General features: G+C 37.5%; 1 protein-coding gene across 3 annotated transcripts; it reads right to left on the bottom strand.

Moving 5' to 3' along the window:
* Positions 1-979: 979 nt before the first annotated feature.
* Positions 980-5079, bottom strand: LOC122402350 (proton-coupled folate transporter-like). Of its 3 annotated transcripts, none has more exons than XM_043405064.1 (9): positions 5059-5079; positions 4313-4504; positions 3526-3747; positions 2909-3260; positions 2397-2792; positions 1940-2077; positions 1773-1856; positions 1547-1703; positions 980-1366 (listed from the first exon to the last, which is right to left on the bottom strand). In XM_043405064.1, exons 2-9 carry the CDS (start codon positions 4322-4324, stop codon positions 1228-1230), a joined length of 1500 nt encoding a protein of 499 aa, XP_043260999.1. In that variant the 5' UTR covers positions 4325-4504; positions 5059-5079; the 3' UTR covers positions 980-1227. The 3 variants fall into 3 exon arrangements, with proteins under 3 accessions (XP_043260999.1, XP_043260998.1, XP_043260997.1); XM_043405063.1 differs by lacking the exon at positions 5059-5079 and adding an exon at positions 4839-4962; XM_043405062.1 differs by lacking the exon at positions 5059-5079 and adding an exon at positions 4584-4761.
* Positions 5080-15974: the final 10895 nt, after the last annotated feature.

The following is a 15974-nucleotide window of genomic DNA, read 5'->3' as shown; positions in this document are numbered from 1 at the left end:
TGTATGTAATCCCATAAGTGCTCTATGGGCTTTGCATCTGGAGATTGGATTAGTCGTTCCAGTACACTGATTTTCACCCTGAATAATTATTCCCTTCGTCTTGACCGAATATTTCGGACTATTATCGAGCCGAAATAATCGTCCTGCGAGAAACATCTAACAAATTATTTTAGATTCATTATTGCGTTAAATCGTTTTTCAAATTTTTGCCTTTTTTCACCGATTTTCGTTCATTTTAAATATATTTAAATTATTTGTTCGGTTTGATGTTAATGTTAGTAGGCGTCAATTTTTTTTTTTTCTTTAAATGGTACCGATTGCAAAACCAATTTTTTTATAATGGTTTTTAAAATGTTTAAAAAGATTGCTTGTTCCAGGTTTCTTGTCAAGAAAAATCATAATTTGGCCCAGAGTTTAAGCGGTTGACGAAGCGTAGATCGCGTCAGGGCAGAGCCACTCTGTCGAAAATATCGAACCGTAAACAACAATTCGCGATCGATCCTTGACACGCTTGCCCCTCAGCACGCGCTGAATAGCAATCAGTTCGTCGAAAGTTAAACACGTGGTCGTGGTGATTTCGTATACGTATCGCGGTCGATTATCGCGAAAGAAATTTAAGAAAAACATTACGTCTCATTGACGCGCGAAAATCGATCATCGATTACGCCGTGAATCACTCCACCGTTTAATGAAATGTGCATTCGTAAGTGTCCAATTGCAGTGGATCTGTCTGATTCATGTACCTAGACGCTGATAAATCTAGATCTCCTCGGTAAATCTACGTAGAAGGAAACGGATGTAACCTTCAACGTTTCCACTCGTTATGCTAAACGTCACAGATATATTAAGCCGTGTAGTGGTATTATTATTGAACCGATTACTGGTTTTCTTCCTATGCCTGTTAATATCGTGCGAAAAGAATTCATCATTAAAGAGTCACAGGGAAGTTATTACAGCGAAGTCGAGGAATAGGTTTCGTAGCATGTATATATTTCATTAAAAACCTAAATACCTAGGCACTGAGGTACAAAAAATCGTTAACAGTACTTGAAAAAATGGCGGACGCAGGGAGGACGAACTGCAGGCAACGAACTATAACAACAGAGTATGAAAATCTTCCTTTTGTTAGCAGTCCCCCTCCCCTTCGCCACCTTCGAGCATTTCTATCAAACAGTAATTTCACCCTGAAATTTGTAATTAAACTATACGCGTCGTGATTTTCCAACGCTATTGTTTATCGTGCTTAGTGGCTGTGCTATATTTTAAAGAAGACAAGGACGAGGACGAGGACAAGCTCCCAGTATTACCGCCAGTGTAGTCCTCGTGCTCCAAATACTGCTCATTTCTCACAGAATAGTGAATTATCCTGGAACAAAAAACGAAACCACCATTCCAACGAATGTTTCTATCGGTTTTGAAGTATTTAACGCGTTAAACGTCGAGCTGATGTTCGTTTAATATGGTTACGATCCATTAAAATGGTCCCCAAGGGCTAGCAAGCCATTTAACGCGTCAAAAGTTAGATTTCATCGTGGCTTTCACTCACAGAACGAAAAAGAACACTAAGATTTGAGTGGCGAACGTCAGCCAGTAGATCGAGCTGGGCATCGAGTTTATGGTCGCGTTGTAAAGCTGTGAATACAGTATACCGCTGAATAACGGCACGGCGTTGTCGCAAACAGACAACATTGCGAATACTTTTCCTGCAAATAAAGGCCCATTAAAATGATTGCGAATAATTCGAAACGAAATACGTTTTGCAATCTGCTCACCGCGTTCTTCCACGGAAACGAGTTTAGAGGTCATCGATCTCAGAACTGGCGCGACCACTGGACCCAACGCAGCAACAGCAGCGCCTGAAAGCGTCAACAATTTATTAAAATTGGAATTTATTCTCTGTAAACTTTATCACGAATAGTCCAAGCATAAATTTAATTACCAACGTAAAACAATTCTGGTATTTTCGTCATCGCGAATATTACTCTTCCGGCGGCGTGTGCAATCGCTCCGATCATCACGATTATGGTGTCCTTCATTCCCATCCATTTGCTCATCACTGGAACTCCGATTAGCATCGCTGAAAATGAAAGGATCTCGTGATTATCGGTGGAAATTGGCTGTGGCTTAGAGAGCCACGATCTGTGCGAGTGAAAGTAATAGAACAGAGATTTCTCTTTTTGCTCGGGATGCTTGGAAAATGGCGAACATTTGCCTAATCGGCGGTCGTGTCGAGTCGAGTTACAGTTTCATATAATGTGGCGCTTTACGATCCACTTCCGTCAGATGAGTTTCATATCCAAATTCCGTATAAAATACGCAGAGCGTCGAACTCTGACGAAATAACGACCGGAGAGAGCGTAGAATCGGTTTCTAAGTCGATTTTCAGCGCGACTGACCTATCACGAAGGTGGTCGATTGGAATGTTCGGAAATTGCTGAACTTGGTAACGTCCCATTTGAATTCCAGCTGGGTGTAGAGATAACTCATGGGCTTTTCGTCCCTTTGGAACGTATAGAGCATCATGATCAGCAAGAATAGCCACAGATGAAGCTTTCCATTATTCAGCCTTTTTTTCGTCAGCGTTTTCATAGTCTCGACCACGTGTTCCTTATCGAAGAAGTCCGTTAAAAAATTGCTGCCCGAAAGCGGGAGTTGTTGTGGCAATGTCTGCCACTTCAGTCTTATCAGCGAGTACAGAATGGCTAGAACCAGCAGGCTTGTGTTTATGATAAACATAATCGTGTACGATGATTTGGCCACGCTAGTGAAAAGGTATGATCCAAGAGCCACGCCTGGAACGGGAAATTAACGATTAATATTGACCGCGATGGAATTCTTCCTGTATGCAAAATAGAAAATATTGAATTCTAAACAATTATGTCTAAAGACACATCGAAAACTTATGTACCGGTCGGCATGGTGCTAAGGTACACGACGTCCAAAATGGTGATCCTCAAGGTTCTCTGCTGAACCGAGGACACGTCCGATATGTACGAGAAACAGCTGCCAAAAATGGCGACGTCGCCCCCCAACATTCCCATTGGAAGACTCGCTGTGTACACGATGGTGTTCAGATTCCACGTGTCCATCATGGAATTGATCACGATCATGAAAGAATAAATAAATTTGCCGATCAGTCCCAGGACGAGCAGCATCTTTCGTCCACGCCGATCGCTCCAGTTCCCAAAAAACAGAGCTAGTATTATAGGCACCACGTGGCCAGCTATATTGTTCCATTGATGAAAACTTGATACGGTCGTCTAAAATTTTCATGGACAAAGTAATCTTATATTTTTTTTTTCCACATTTTTATTCGTCGAGCTTATGATAACGCGCTACGAAAAATAAGCGTATTTATTTTCATAGTATTCTTCTTTTAATTTTAGTCGATCGTTTACGAAACACCCGAAGAATTGAAATATTTTTTCATTTTTATACGTACCCTCTGCGATATTAATTTTCGTGCATTCATTTCTCGTCGAAGTATATTACGGATTTCAAATTATAGTTAGGGTTGAAACATACCTGGACTTCGGCCTTTATGGTGTTATTGTCGTTCAGTTTCGCGCAAATCTCCTCGGAGTATCCGTGATCGACGCGGCAGGATTTGTAAACGAAAAGTGCTTGCTCGACAACCGAGGTCACCATGTACGCCATCATGTAAAGCCACATTGTGGGCTCCACGGATATATCTTCTATCCATCCGAAGTATTTCCTCCATACTTTGTGCTTAACCCTGCTTTCCGGCTTCGACATAAAAATTGTAGAAATTTATTTAATCCAGACAAAAATCTAAACTTCTTGTCTTTAATATTAATAAATTATTCGAAAGATCTGTTTCAATTTGCTGTCTAAAATGGTAAAAATTACATTGTCAAGTAAATTTGATACGTGAATTTTTTATTAAACGTAAATATCAAGTTTCACGAAATGCTTTCAAGTTCGTTTTTTTTTCAACGTGTTGTTCGATTTATAACGTTTGATGAGGCGAGAGTCGCGTGTAAATATTTACTGGTATATACGTATGTTGAAACTCTTGAATACTTGGAACTACCTTGCACTCGGTTCACCTTTCTTATCTAGTGATTATGAAAGCACTTGGCGGAAATGATAGAAAACGTAATTATCGTCTACTACATTCTTGTAAAATTCGCTTTAAGAAAATGGTATTTTTAGTCACGTAAAAATGATTAAATTTCGACTCGATTACTGTGAATTTTGGAACAGTTATCGCCCGATTGCGATCGATATTTTACTTGACGTCGATAAAAATTGCGTGTACCGGATGTGTTAATGGTGAAAAATATTTTACCTCGTTTTCCATGGTCCCTATTTATTTTGCACAGATAAAAATGAAGCGGGGGAATTTTATGCGATTTTTCTGTTTAAATTTCACGAGATCATCGTTATTGCATTACTGACGGATGGTTTTCACTACGTCGGTGCAATAGTTGCTTGTTCCGCGGAAAAATTGCAATAAGAATACTAAACGATCTTTCCCGTCCTGCAACAACGAGTGTTATTCATATTTCGTCAATCGCGATTCCCACACTTTTACGAGAAAACATATTACAAATATTTACAAAACAAAATAAATATTCTCGTTACTCGTTAAGAGCCTATCGGAACTTGTTTTTCTATTTAAATACTTGGGATCATAAAATGTAACGGTGAACGAACGTTATCTAATGATAAAGACTATCACCAAACAAAACGACATATTTAAAGGCTTGAATGTTAAAAATAATTATGTAAGTTTTAAAAATTTTAAGGAACTTCGAATCATTCTGATGCAATCTCACAAACGATCGATCGCGGTAACACACAACTACTGTTACCTATTTTCGAAAACACTTCCACCCTCGATTATTTATTTTATCCGACGAGCACAAGTGCAAATGGAACGATTAACTTAGAAATAATCGACGCGTTTCCTCGTTTCACAGACTGCAAGAATGTTTGTGCGAAAGATTAATGGAAATAGGTTACATGTTTTTTTTACTTCACCGATAGCGAAAGAAAATAGTCTCGGATTTTTCTCAGGTCACTGCTACTAACAGCCAGTTTAATGCCGCTGTACAGTGTCTATGATGTCCCACCTTTCATGTGTTATATCCATTGTCAGATGAGATTGACCGGATGCACGAAAGTAGTGTCATCGACGTAAGACGAGCGGTTCATTGACCTTGTTGTCGAAGCGTAGATTTAAGACGGATCAAAAATCGGCGCGTAATAATCTGCACACCAATGTTGTCCAGTCCACATTATCTGTAGACATACTGCAGTTTCGAGCACGTGTTCCCACATTGTCCCATGAACGTTCTGTGAGCGACGATACCGCTGCCATTTGCAGCGCCGTAGACGGACCGACCTGGAAACGAAATTAGGCTGAACGTAGGAGCAAGTGTATGGAGGGAAATTCAATTCTATTAGGAATTTTGTACTACAACTTAAGGCAATATTTTAAACATACAATGAAATTTGAGGAAAAACAGTAAGCTTCTTCTCGCTGGACCCTCCCCTTCCTTGGCAAGTTGTATCGTTGCTACAAAACTTCTCTGATTTTTTGATTAAAATGTAGTTCAACGTTTTTCATTAAAACGTTGACGTTTACAAATTGTTTGTCCACTGATAAGCCTGGAGATTGTTGTATTTTATTTCGTATAAGGTTCTGTGTTATTATATGGTAACAAAAATGTCTATTTCTTTCAAATTTCTATAAATGTTGATGTTGATGTATTTAAAATTCGGAAATCCCCTGAACTGGCAAATTTTGTTTGTTTCCTATTAAATTACAAATTCTATCCTCGTCCGTTTCAAAATATCGAACGAACTTATGTTTCTATGCTTCCTGTGCTTTTATGCATATTATTATTAAAGACAGCGTCTACGTTATATAGAGACCAAAATAAGACGAAAATCAACAACATCAATTTCTTGATTGAGGCTTCGTTAAAAAGTTATTAAAAAATTTAGTAAAAAATTTCATATCATTCACGGAAAATTATTTTCGTTTGCGAGGGTCAATTACAATCATTTTGGTTAATAGACATACCCCGAAATCCTACGCACTTTCGAGAAAAAAATTGATTGGGTGGGTGAAATATTTCGGCGAAATAAAAAAATTTCAAATCGTTCTAAAAAAATTATTTTTGGCTACTGGGCTCAATTACAATCATTCTTGGTGAATACACCACACCCCAAAATCCTAACCATTTTCGAGAAAAAAATTCCTAATCGAAAATGTATTTATGGCCAGAAATGTTGCTCGAAAATTTCATGCGATCTTTAAATGTCATAACTCCTGAACAGATTGGAGGATTTTAATGTTTCAAACGGCAAACAACGCGTATTTAGGCGAAGAATATGCAGGAATTTTAAGAATATTCGAAAAGTTGTTCTTTAACCCCGTAAAGTGTGAAAAACCAAATAAAAATGGCCTAATTTTCAAACGTCCATAATTTCTACAATAGTGAATGTTTCTCAATGAAATTTAATATGGAAGTAGAGCTCATGGGTACCTACGAAAAAGTACTAGACAAAATTTTCGTAGGACGTCAAACAAATTTATTAAAAATGAAAAACGAGCAACGACAATTACAACCCGTCTTTTATAGCCAACAACCCAGATCACGACGAGTTCCTAAAAGAAACCTTACTTCACACCGACGATAACAATATGAACCCTACACTAAATGCTCCAATATCATCAAACGAAATAACCAGTATCCTCTCAACAACAAAAAACTCTGCACCAGGACCTGACAATATCCAAAATAAACTATTAAAGTCCCTCCCGAAACTCGGAATAGACCACCTACTCAAGATCTATAACTGTATCTGGACTTACATATAAAGTCTTCCCTTCTAACTGGAGAAAAGCCATAGTGGTACCTATTCTCAAGCCAAACAAAAATAAACATAAACCAGAAAGCTACCGACCAATTGCTCTCACAAATACTATGTGCAAACTATTAGAAAAAATTATTAATAAAAGACTCCGGTGGCATCTAGAAGCTAACAGCATTCTAACGCCAACTCAGTATGGTTTTCGGCAGTATCGTTCCACAATAGACGTCTTAACCAACATTGAAGCAGACATATGTGATGCCTTCCAGAGAAGCGAACATCTCGTTGCTATATGTCTTGACATTGAAAAAGCATACGACATGATCTGGAAGCCCAAAATAATTAAAACCCTCTCCAAGATAAATGTCAACGGGCATATGCTAGCCTTCATAGCGAATTTTCTGATAGACAGGTCAATCCAAGTCAGAACAAATGGATCAACATCAAATCCCATAAAAATACAGAACGGAGTTCCCCAAGGATCGGTCATAAGCGTCACCCTCTTTCTAATTGGGATCAACGACATTATAAAAAACCTAAAAGCTCCAATAAAATCCTACCTATACGCCGATGACCTCACAATAATCTGCCACGGTAAAAACCTAAATACAATATATAATCTCCTGCAAACATCCTTAAACCATCTTCAGGAATGGTCCAACAAATCGGGTCTCATTTTCTCTCCCCAAAAAACACAATGCATCCTCTTCACCAGGAAAACAAAAAACCAGACTGAACTAAAACTAACTATGGGAGAAACTGAACTAAAATTTGTGGATCACATTAAACTTCTAGGACTCATCCTGGACAAGAAACTGACGTGGGTCCCACACATGCGATACTTAAGAGACTCCTGCACAAAAAGACTAAATATAATTAAAGTACTTGCCAATAATAGCTGGGGGGCTGACCAGGAAATATTGTTGCAAACATACCGAGCGTTGATACGAGCAAAAATTGACTACGGTTCAACTGTCTTCAACTCAGCAAAGAAACGCACTTTAAAAATAATCGATCCAATTCACCATACGGCACTGAGAATTTCTACAGGCGTATACCACACCTGCCCAATAGCAAGCATTCTGCTCGAGGCCAATGAAATGGCCCTCGAACAAAGAAGGAAATATTTAACACTGAAATACGCCTCAAAAATTTCCGCCACTCCGAACAACCCGACCTTCAACCGTATCTTCTCTGAAAGATTCAATGAATTATACTCCAAAAACCAAAGTTCCCACTACCGCTCCGTATCAGACTCAACAAAATCTTGAAACCTCCCATCGAATGGGCTCCTACCATTGAACGCAAACAAAGTAAAATAGCTCCTTGGACTATTAAGACACCACCCATTAACTTGAGCCTAGCGGACCTGCCAAAAAATCAAATAGACCGAACAACACATAAAGCCAAATTCCTAAATCTAAAAAACAACTTCTCCCACTGTAACTAAATCTACACCGACGCTTCCAAATCTGATTCAGGAGCAGGATTCAGCATCGTCACCGAAAATATGACTATAAAACAAAGTCTCCCCAAATTGGTTTCAATCTTTACCGCTGAGGCATATGCAATACTTGAAACCCTGAAACATGCCAGCATCAACAACCTTAAAAACGTTGCCATTTTTTCGGACTCGATGAGCGTGATGAAAGCCCTAGAAACCTCAAACAGCAACAATAGCCATGAGATCATAACGAAAATACAAGAAGCATACACAGAATTAGACAAAAATTACAACACCGATATAAATATTATTTGGATTCCCTCACATCAAGGCATACCGGGAAACGAGGAAGCAGACGGGGCAGCAAAAGAAGCAACAATCCTATCACCAACCGAAACTACCGTTCCAATACCGTATCAAGACCTCATAAACCATATGAAAAAAACTACAAAAGAAGAATGGAACAGAATGTGGACCACAACAAAAAGAACAAAAATACATGATATAATACAAAACTTCTACCAACCAATTCCTACCTGCAATTTAAATAGGAAAGAAAAATCCATATTGTCTCGACTAAGGTCAGGTCACACAAAGATAACACACGAACACCTAATAAGAAAAACCGATCAACCGTACTGCAGCCACTGCCCCACTGAAACCCTCACAGTAGACCACATCCTATACCAGTGCAGAAGAACCGAACCCCAAAGACAGAAATATGGGATAAAACCGGACACAGCCCTTACAGCTCAGGCCCACATAAGTGACACTCTAAAATTTCTCAAAGAAACAAATATGTATAATCAAATATAGCGCGCAAGCACGCATCCGCCACCAATGACCTCGCAGTCGACGCGGCGTAAAAAAAAAAAAACACAAAGAAGAAGAAAGAACTCACATGTATTTACGTACACACTCAGCTGGCTGCCCATCAATACTAATTCAGTGCCTAATTTCTCAACTAACCGCCATCCATGAGAAGAGGCCGCTAAAATCAGCTCCGAATTTTCAGGTCGGTATGGCAGTCAGATTCGGCCGCGAAAGTCCATAAGGTGAAAGCACAGACGAGATATATGAATAGACGTTTCACCTTATGGACTTTCGCGGCCGAATCTGACTGTCATACCGACCTGAAAATTCGTAGCTGATTTTAGCGGCCTCTTCTCAGAAACTAGGCACTGAATTAGTATTGATGGGCAGCCAGTTGAGTGTGTACGTAAATACATGTGAGTTGATTATGGGAGGGATTGGAAAAGACAATGGAGTATTATCAGACGGCAGACCCGTGCCGAAAGGGAACTGCCCCACCACTCACACACACTAATGCCAACCACCTTGTATATGAGTTCTGGCGTTTCGTATAGCTTCGTAGATTCGAGAAAGGCGGCGAATGTCAGTCTATCCTTCTTGCTCTCAACACAGCTGAAATTCGATCTCGCATATTCTCGAGCCGAGATTCTCGACTGCCTAGGCATTTTTGACTTTCCGACCTGTGTAGGCATATACAATGTATAAGCAATATACCATAATGAAGAAAAAATTACAAAAATTTGTTTTTACGGAAATACACGTTTTAAAACGATAATATTTTATGAACATATTTTAACCCTTTGCACTCGGTTGTCCCCTCTGAGGGGACATGAAAGTTTATTAGTGATTAAGGAGAATGAACTGATTTCACCGCAATTTTTTAAGAAACACATGTTTTCCTGTACTTTCCTATTAAAATGGGAAATATTCTATTAAAATGAGAAATATATCAGCCGTTTTTACGTTGGGAGTGGAAGGATTGTCGATGATGGTCAGAGGCGTATGGTCGGATTCAAACACGTGGACAATAAACGTAACTATATAAACTATATTATTTAATGTTTACTAAAATTATTTAACATAAAGAACATAAAACGTAAACGTAAAAAACTATAAACGTAAAATCGAAACTTCATTCAAAGTCGAACCATTCCTATTGCTATCTTCGTTATAATCTAAATAAATTAACGTTCTTTGTCGGACAATAGAATGAATAATAAGCTACATATTCCAAATGTAGGCCAAAGAAACCGGGACTGCATTATTTGTTCCGACAGGAAAACACCAGGAGAAAGACGTCAAACAACATTTTATTGTGAAACATGTATAAATCAACCTGCTATGTATATTGGGAATTGTTTCAGAATTTACCATACCATAGAAAATTATGAGAAATAAATTTTTATTTTGTATTGTAAATATGTGTTCTTCAATGTCCATAAATACATATAAACCAAATTTCAACACAATGCCTTACTTGATTCCAAAGTTGTACCATATAATATCACGACTCAAGGGTTTTCGTTTTCGCGAGAAAGTAGCGTCGAGTTGCTGATAGCTAACGTCCGAAAAGGTGCCGAGTGCAAAGGGTTAACTATTAAAAAAGACATTTTTTTACTACGCTTATGGACGTGCGTTCATATATTTATACTATTAATACGATTGAGTCTAAACAACCAAATGAATTTCAATGTAATTTTACATTAAGTTTTGTGTTCTCATTTCAAGGTTTGATACACGTTATTTGTAAGAAATTTAAAAAATGTAAAGTAATAAAATTATAATTATAATCGACACATTATACATTATTTGTCGTCGGTTGTCATGCCGGCTAATACAAACAAGAGAAAAAAGCAACGATCGTGGACTGATGCAATATAGAGCCACAGATATGTACATATAGACAGAATTCATTGTAGTAGTAGCGATATTTTTGAAGAAAAATCTCGGAAACTAAGGCCGAGCGGCGGTTATACAGGGTGTTCGGCCACCTCTAGCAAAAATTTTAATGAACGATAGTAGAGGCCAAAATAAGACGAAAATCAAGAATACTAATTTGTTGATGGAAGCTTCGTTAAAAAGTTATTAACAATTAAATTCAAAAATTTCAAATCGTTCTGGAAAAATTATTTTCGGTTGCGGGGGTCAACTACAATCATTTTTGGTGAGTACACATACCTCCGAAATCCTATCTACTTTCGAGAAAAAAAATCGAGTAGGTGCTGAAATTTTTCGGCGAAAAAAAATTTTTCAAATCGTTTTAAAAAAATTATTTTCGGTTGCGGGGATCAATTACAATCATTTTTTATCATTACATATACCTCCGAAATCGTACGCACTTTCGAGAAAAAAATTCCTTACTGAAAATCCAATTAGGTGCCTAAATTTTTCAACGGAGAAAAAAAATTGCAAATCGTTGTGGAAAAATTATTTTCGGTTGCGGGGGTCAATTACAATCAGTTTTTGTCATTAGAAATACCCACGAAATCCTGCCCACTTTCGAGAAAAAAAATAGAGAAGGTGTGAAATTATTCGAGAAAATTAAAAAATTGCAAATCGTTGTGGAAAAATTATTTTCGGTTGTAGGGTTCAATTATAGTCATTTTTGGTGAATAGACATACCCCCGAAATCTTGCGCATTTTCGAGAAAAAAATTCAGTAAGAGCGGCACTTTAAACGTTAATAACTTTTTAACGAAGCTTCCACCAACAAATTAGTATTCTTGATTTTCGTCTTATTTTGGCCTCTACTATCGCTCATTAAAATTTTTGCTAGAGGTGGCCGAACACCCTGTATGTATAGGAAAAAGTTGCTCAAAATGTTGATTTCTACAACATATTCAAATATCATCGAAATCGGTGAGACCCGGCCTTTTCTAAATAATTACCTCATTTTCTTTCAATAATTCTCCATTGCAAAAATTCTACAGTATTCTTACATTTTTTTATATTTTAAAATTTTCCCATGTTATTAGAAAGTAGATATACAACGAAAGTTATACAATTTATAGTTCCTAGCATGTATAACATGTATATGTATATAACGCATGGTCGCTTCGTATGGAAAGTCAATGAATCTTCAAAAAGCGCCCAGGTCCGATTTCGAGAAATGTAAGGTCTGTCGGTCACGATGGCTTTTGTCGTTTACTGACGATTCGAACGGTTGGCGATGCCAGGCTTGCTTTCGAGAAATGTAAACGACGTCAGCGATGCAAGAGCGAGAAGGAAAGCGAGTATCAGCCTGTTCTTCTCGGCTCTTCCGAAACTCAACGAGCTCACGTACACGCAATTGAGCATAGTGTGCGAAAGCGAGGAATGAGGAGTTTCCGGGGCCCCGATGCACAGTCTGATTAAACTGATTTCGAGTCGCAAATACGTTTCTGCCGAGTTATTTTTTTAATAAATGATGTATTACAATTTAAAATAAAAAATAGAGAATTTGCGGTGTACGTATCAATGAAATACATCCTTATGAATTTTAATAATCTTGAAATTTTTAAATACTCTTAATCGATTGATTTCTCCAATGAAATTAATCGATTAATGTCCAATGATGGACCCTACAGCTTTAATTCCGTTAAAAAATAATAAAATTTATGTAATTTTATTTTCTGTCTCACTTCCTCTTGTGTTAATTTCTGAATCTGTTGATAACGTTGCGAGTGACACGAAAATGGTAATGGGGTCCCGGGACCCCAGAAACTCCGGCCGAAAAATTACATTACGTGAAACGTCTATTCATATATCTCGTCTGTGGTGAAAGGTCTATTCATATATCTCGTCTGTGATAAGGGATTCTTAACACTTTACCGACTTTTTACCGATTAACACTTTACCGACCGGTAGTCGATAAATCAGTTTTTTTTATCGCTCAACACTTTACCGACCGTTAGCTTGTTAATCGGTTGTAATGAAAATTAAAATCTCACTAGATTTAATTACCCTGTAATGACAGAAAGAGAACAATATAGTAACCACTGTCGCAAAGTTTCATTTAACAATCTTATAAGTACAAGAAAAAGTAGTGAATCGGTCGGTAAAGTGTTAATATCAGATCAAAGATACATTTGCACAAATCGAAGTTAATCGGAAGTTAATCAGCCAAATGTGAATTGCTTTGTGTGGCTTAGCTAGATATCCAAAGAAAATAATTTCTAATCAGATGGAATCAAAGGTCAATATGCAGATAGTAACAGACAAAATTTATATGGCATTCCATTTTCGCTAATATTCGTAGATTGTTTTTAGTGAAACTGATTCTATAGAATTTCTATTACCCTTGAGGCTTGCACGGTAACACGTTACGATTAGTAAAAAATATACTAGAAATCAGGAAATAAAGTGACGATATTGTTCTGCTTCCGGAGTGTCGATGGAAATATATTTCTTGGACGTCTTACGCAAGAAGATCAGGATTATACGTCTCGAAGAATCTATATGCTTCATTAGTATCCCCAGCTCGTCCGGATTTTTCAGCGCGGTGCAATCGATTTCTATATTCTCATAAATAAATTTTACCTGTAGTTAAGCGGAAAGGCGGTTTGCATTAATCATTCATTGATCGTTCTAAGCATTTAGTGCTACTTTCTATTCGATGTCGATCTGTCTACAAATTTTATAATTCAAAAAAATAATTCATAGCGAGATCAATGATCTATTGACTCGTAAATGAATCAAGACTTAAATATTAACCCTTAAATGGACCCTCAATCTCTATAGAATTATTTTACTTAATTTTAATTTTCACCAAACTGGTAAATGGAAATCAACTGTTCTTTAAAGCATTTAAAAAATGGAGGATTGCATGAATTTTCAAAATAATTACATCGACATATATTAAACAATTATTAGTTTAAACTTGCGTACATAAACATAATATCCAGTTCACAAGATATTTAAATACAATTATCCCTCTTATTCTAATCTCTCATTAGGAAAAATAGATCGGTGATCTATATACGCACTAAACAAGTTCTTTTATGTAGCAAAATTGGGGAAAAAATCAATTTAGGGGTTCGACATGTGCTCGATGTTGTTCGTTGCGACTTACAGTGGAAAAACTAAAGATAAAACCGACATATCGTAAAAAATACAACATCAGAGGACAGCCGTACGAGAGCGTCAGTAATACGTTCTTCAATGAATATTCAGACATTGCTAGCGTCGAAAACTGCAAAAATGTATCATTCATTAGTCGAATTCGAAGCATAACAATTTCAATGCGCGTTACGATTACGAAAAATGTAGTTAATAAATCGATGGAACAGACGAAATAGTATAATACTACTATTAGATGTACAAATGAATAATCCAATTTCTTCAGTCACATTCGATGTTTATTTTAAAAGAAAGTTCGGAATTGTTCAGTCAGAGTATTCGTCGTTACTTTCTAGAACTTTAAGCCATCTTTCAAGCAGTTGATGAATTCCATTTAGGAAAAATTTTACGTTTTTGGACCGAGATAAAGTCGTATCGCCATTTTCAGATCTCATCCACTGATTGGAACTGCATAAAGCGTGTTGCATCGACTGGGACAGGTGATAATCAGATGGAGCAATGTCTGATGAATACCCTGGGTGCTGCAAGACGTCCCAAGATTCATCATGGTGTCTTTTCTATGGGAAGCAATATGTGGCCTAGGGTTGTCATGCAACAATTTCATTGGAAGTTCTTCTTTGCTAATATACGGACGTTTTCGTTCCAATTCCTGACTCAAGCAGAAAAATTGACGTTGCTAGCAGTCCCCAGTAACTGTTTCACCAGGTCCCAACAACTCCTAATAAACCAAGCTCTTGATATCCCACTAAATGCAGAGAAGAACCTTCCTTTTAAAGAGATTGAGTTTAGCAACCGATGTTGACGCTTTACCAAGATTTACTCATGATTTTTTGACTTTCAGATTGTCATAGAGTATCCACTTATCACTACGATTTTCCACAAGAAAGACTTTCTACGCTGTTTATTGAGAAGAGAAAGACACGCTGAAACTCGTTGAATTTTCTTGGTTGCACTGAGTTCATGTGGAACCCATTTTCCATTTTCCTTTTACTGGATCTTCCCCACCTCACGTAGGCGTTTGGAAATCGTTTGATGGGTTACTCCTAAAGGTTGTGCAAGTTCTTCTTGCGTTTCTGCCGCATCCTCAGCGAACAGATGTTCCAAATCATCGTTGTCGCACTTCCGGGCTCCAGGGCATTGTTTATCAATCTGACGCAAATCTCCGCTTTTAAACCGATTAAATCACACATCATGCGATGCAACACCTTCATCGAGAAAGGAACAAGTCCATTTTCATGCTCTTGTAGCATTTTTCCCTTCTTGGAATTCGTAAAAAAATACACCTCATATGTTGCCATTTTCGACTCTACTAAATTAAATACTTTTGAAGCTTATATTTACCCTTTCCCTAAACTATCTATATCTCAACACTATATGACCCCTAAAAAGCGGGAAAATCTACTGACTTTGAACCTTGAACTGACTTTTTATCAAATATATTTAGATTATTCATTTGTACACCTAATAAAATAAAACACTTGGAAATAATCGGTTGGTAAAATATATCACGGGTAATAAAGACGATTATTTAAAGTAAGAAACATTTTTCTTTCACCTGGATTATGTTACAGCAGAGCATGAGGAGAGCAAAGGTCATTCTTTGAACCTTCACAAGTATCGAATTGTCAAATGGCCACAAACCGGTGAAATACAATAAGGAATAGTAGATGCTATACTCTCTTCGAAACGTGTCCATGTTTTCGTTTGTTGCCGCAGAACGTGTGAGCGCACAACCCGAGACAGCACTCGATTACACCTCGGTGTCATATTTTATTCACACTGTTGTGTGTTTGTACTAAATTTCCAACGTC

The sequence above is a fragment of the Colletes gigas genome, unplaced genomic scaffold, assembly GCF_013123115.1.
Source record: "Colletes gigas isolate AHSC1104 unplaced genomic scaffold, ASM1312311v1 Colletes_gigas_Sc00035, whole genome shotgun sequence".
Classification (NCBI taxonomy): domain Eukaryota; kingdom Metazoa; phylum Arthropoda; class Insecta; order Hymenoptera; family Colletidae; genus Colletes; species Colletes gigas.
This window is presented reverse-complemented; position numbering and strand designations above follow the sequence as displayed.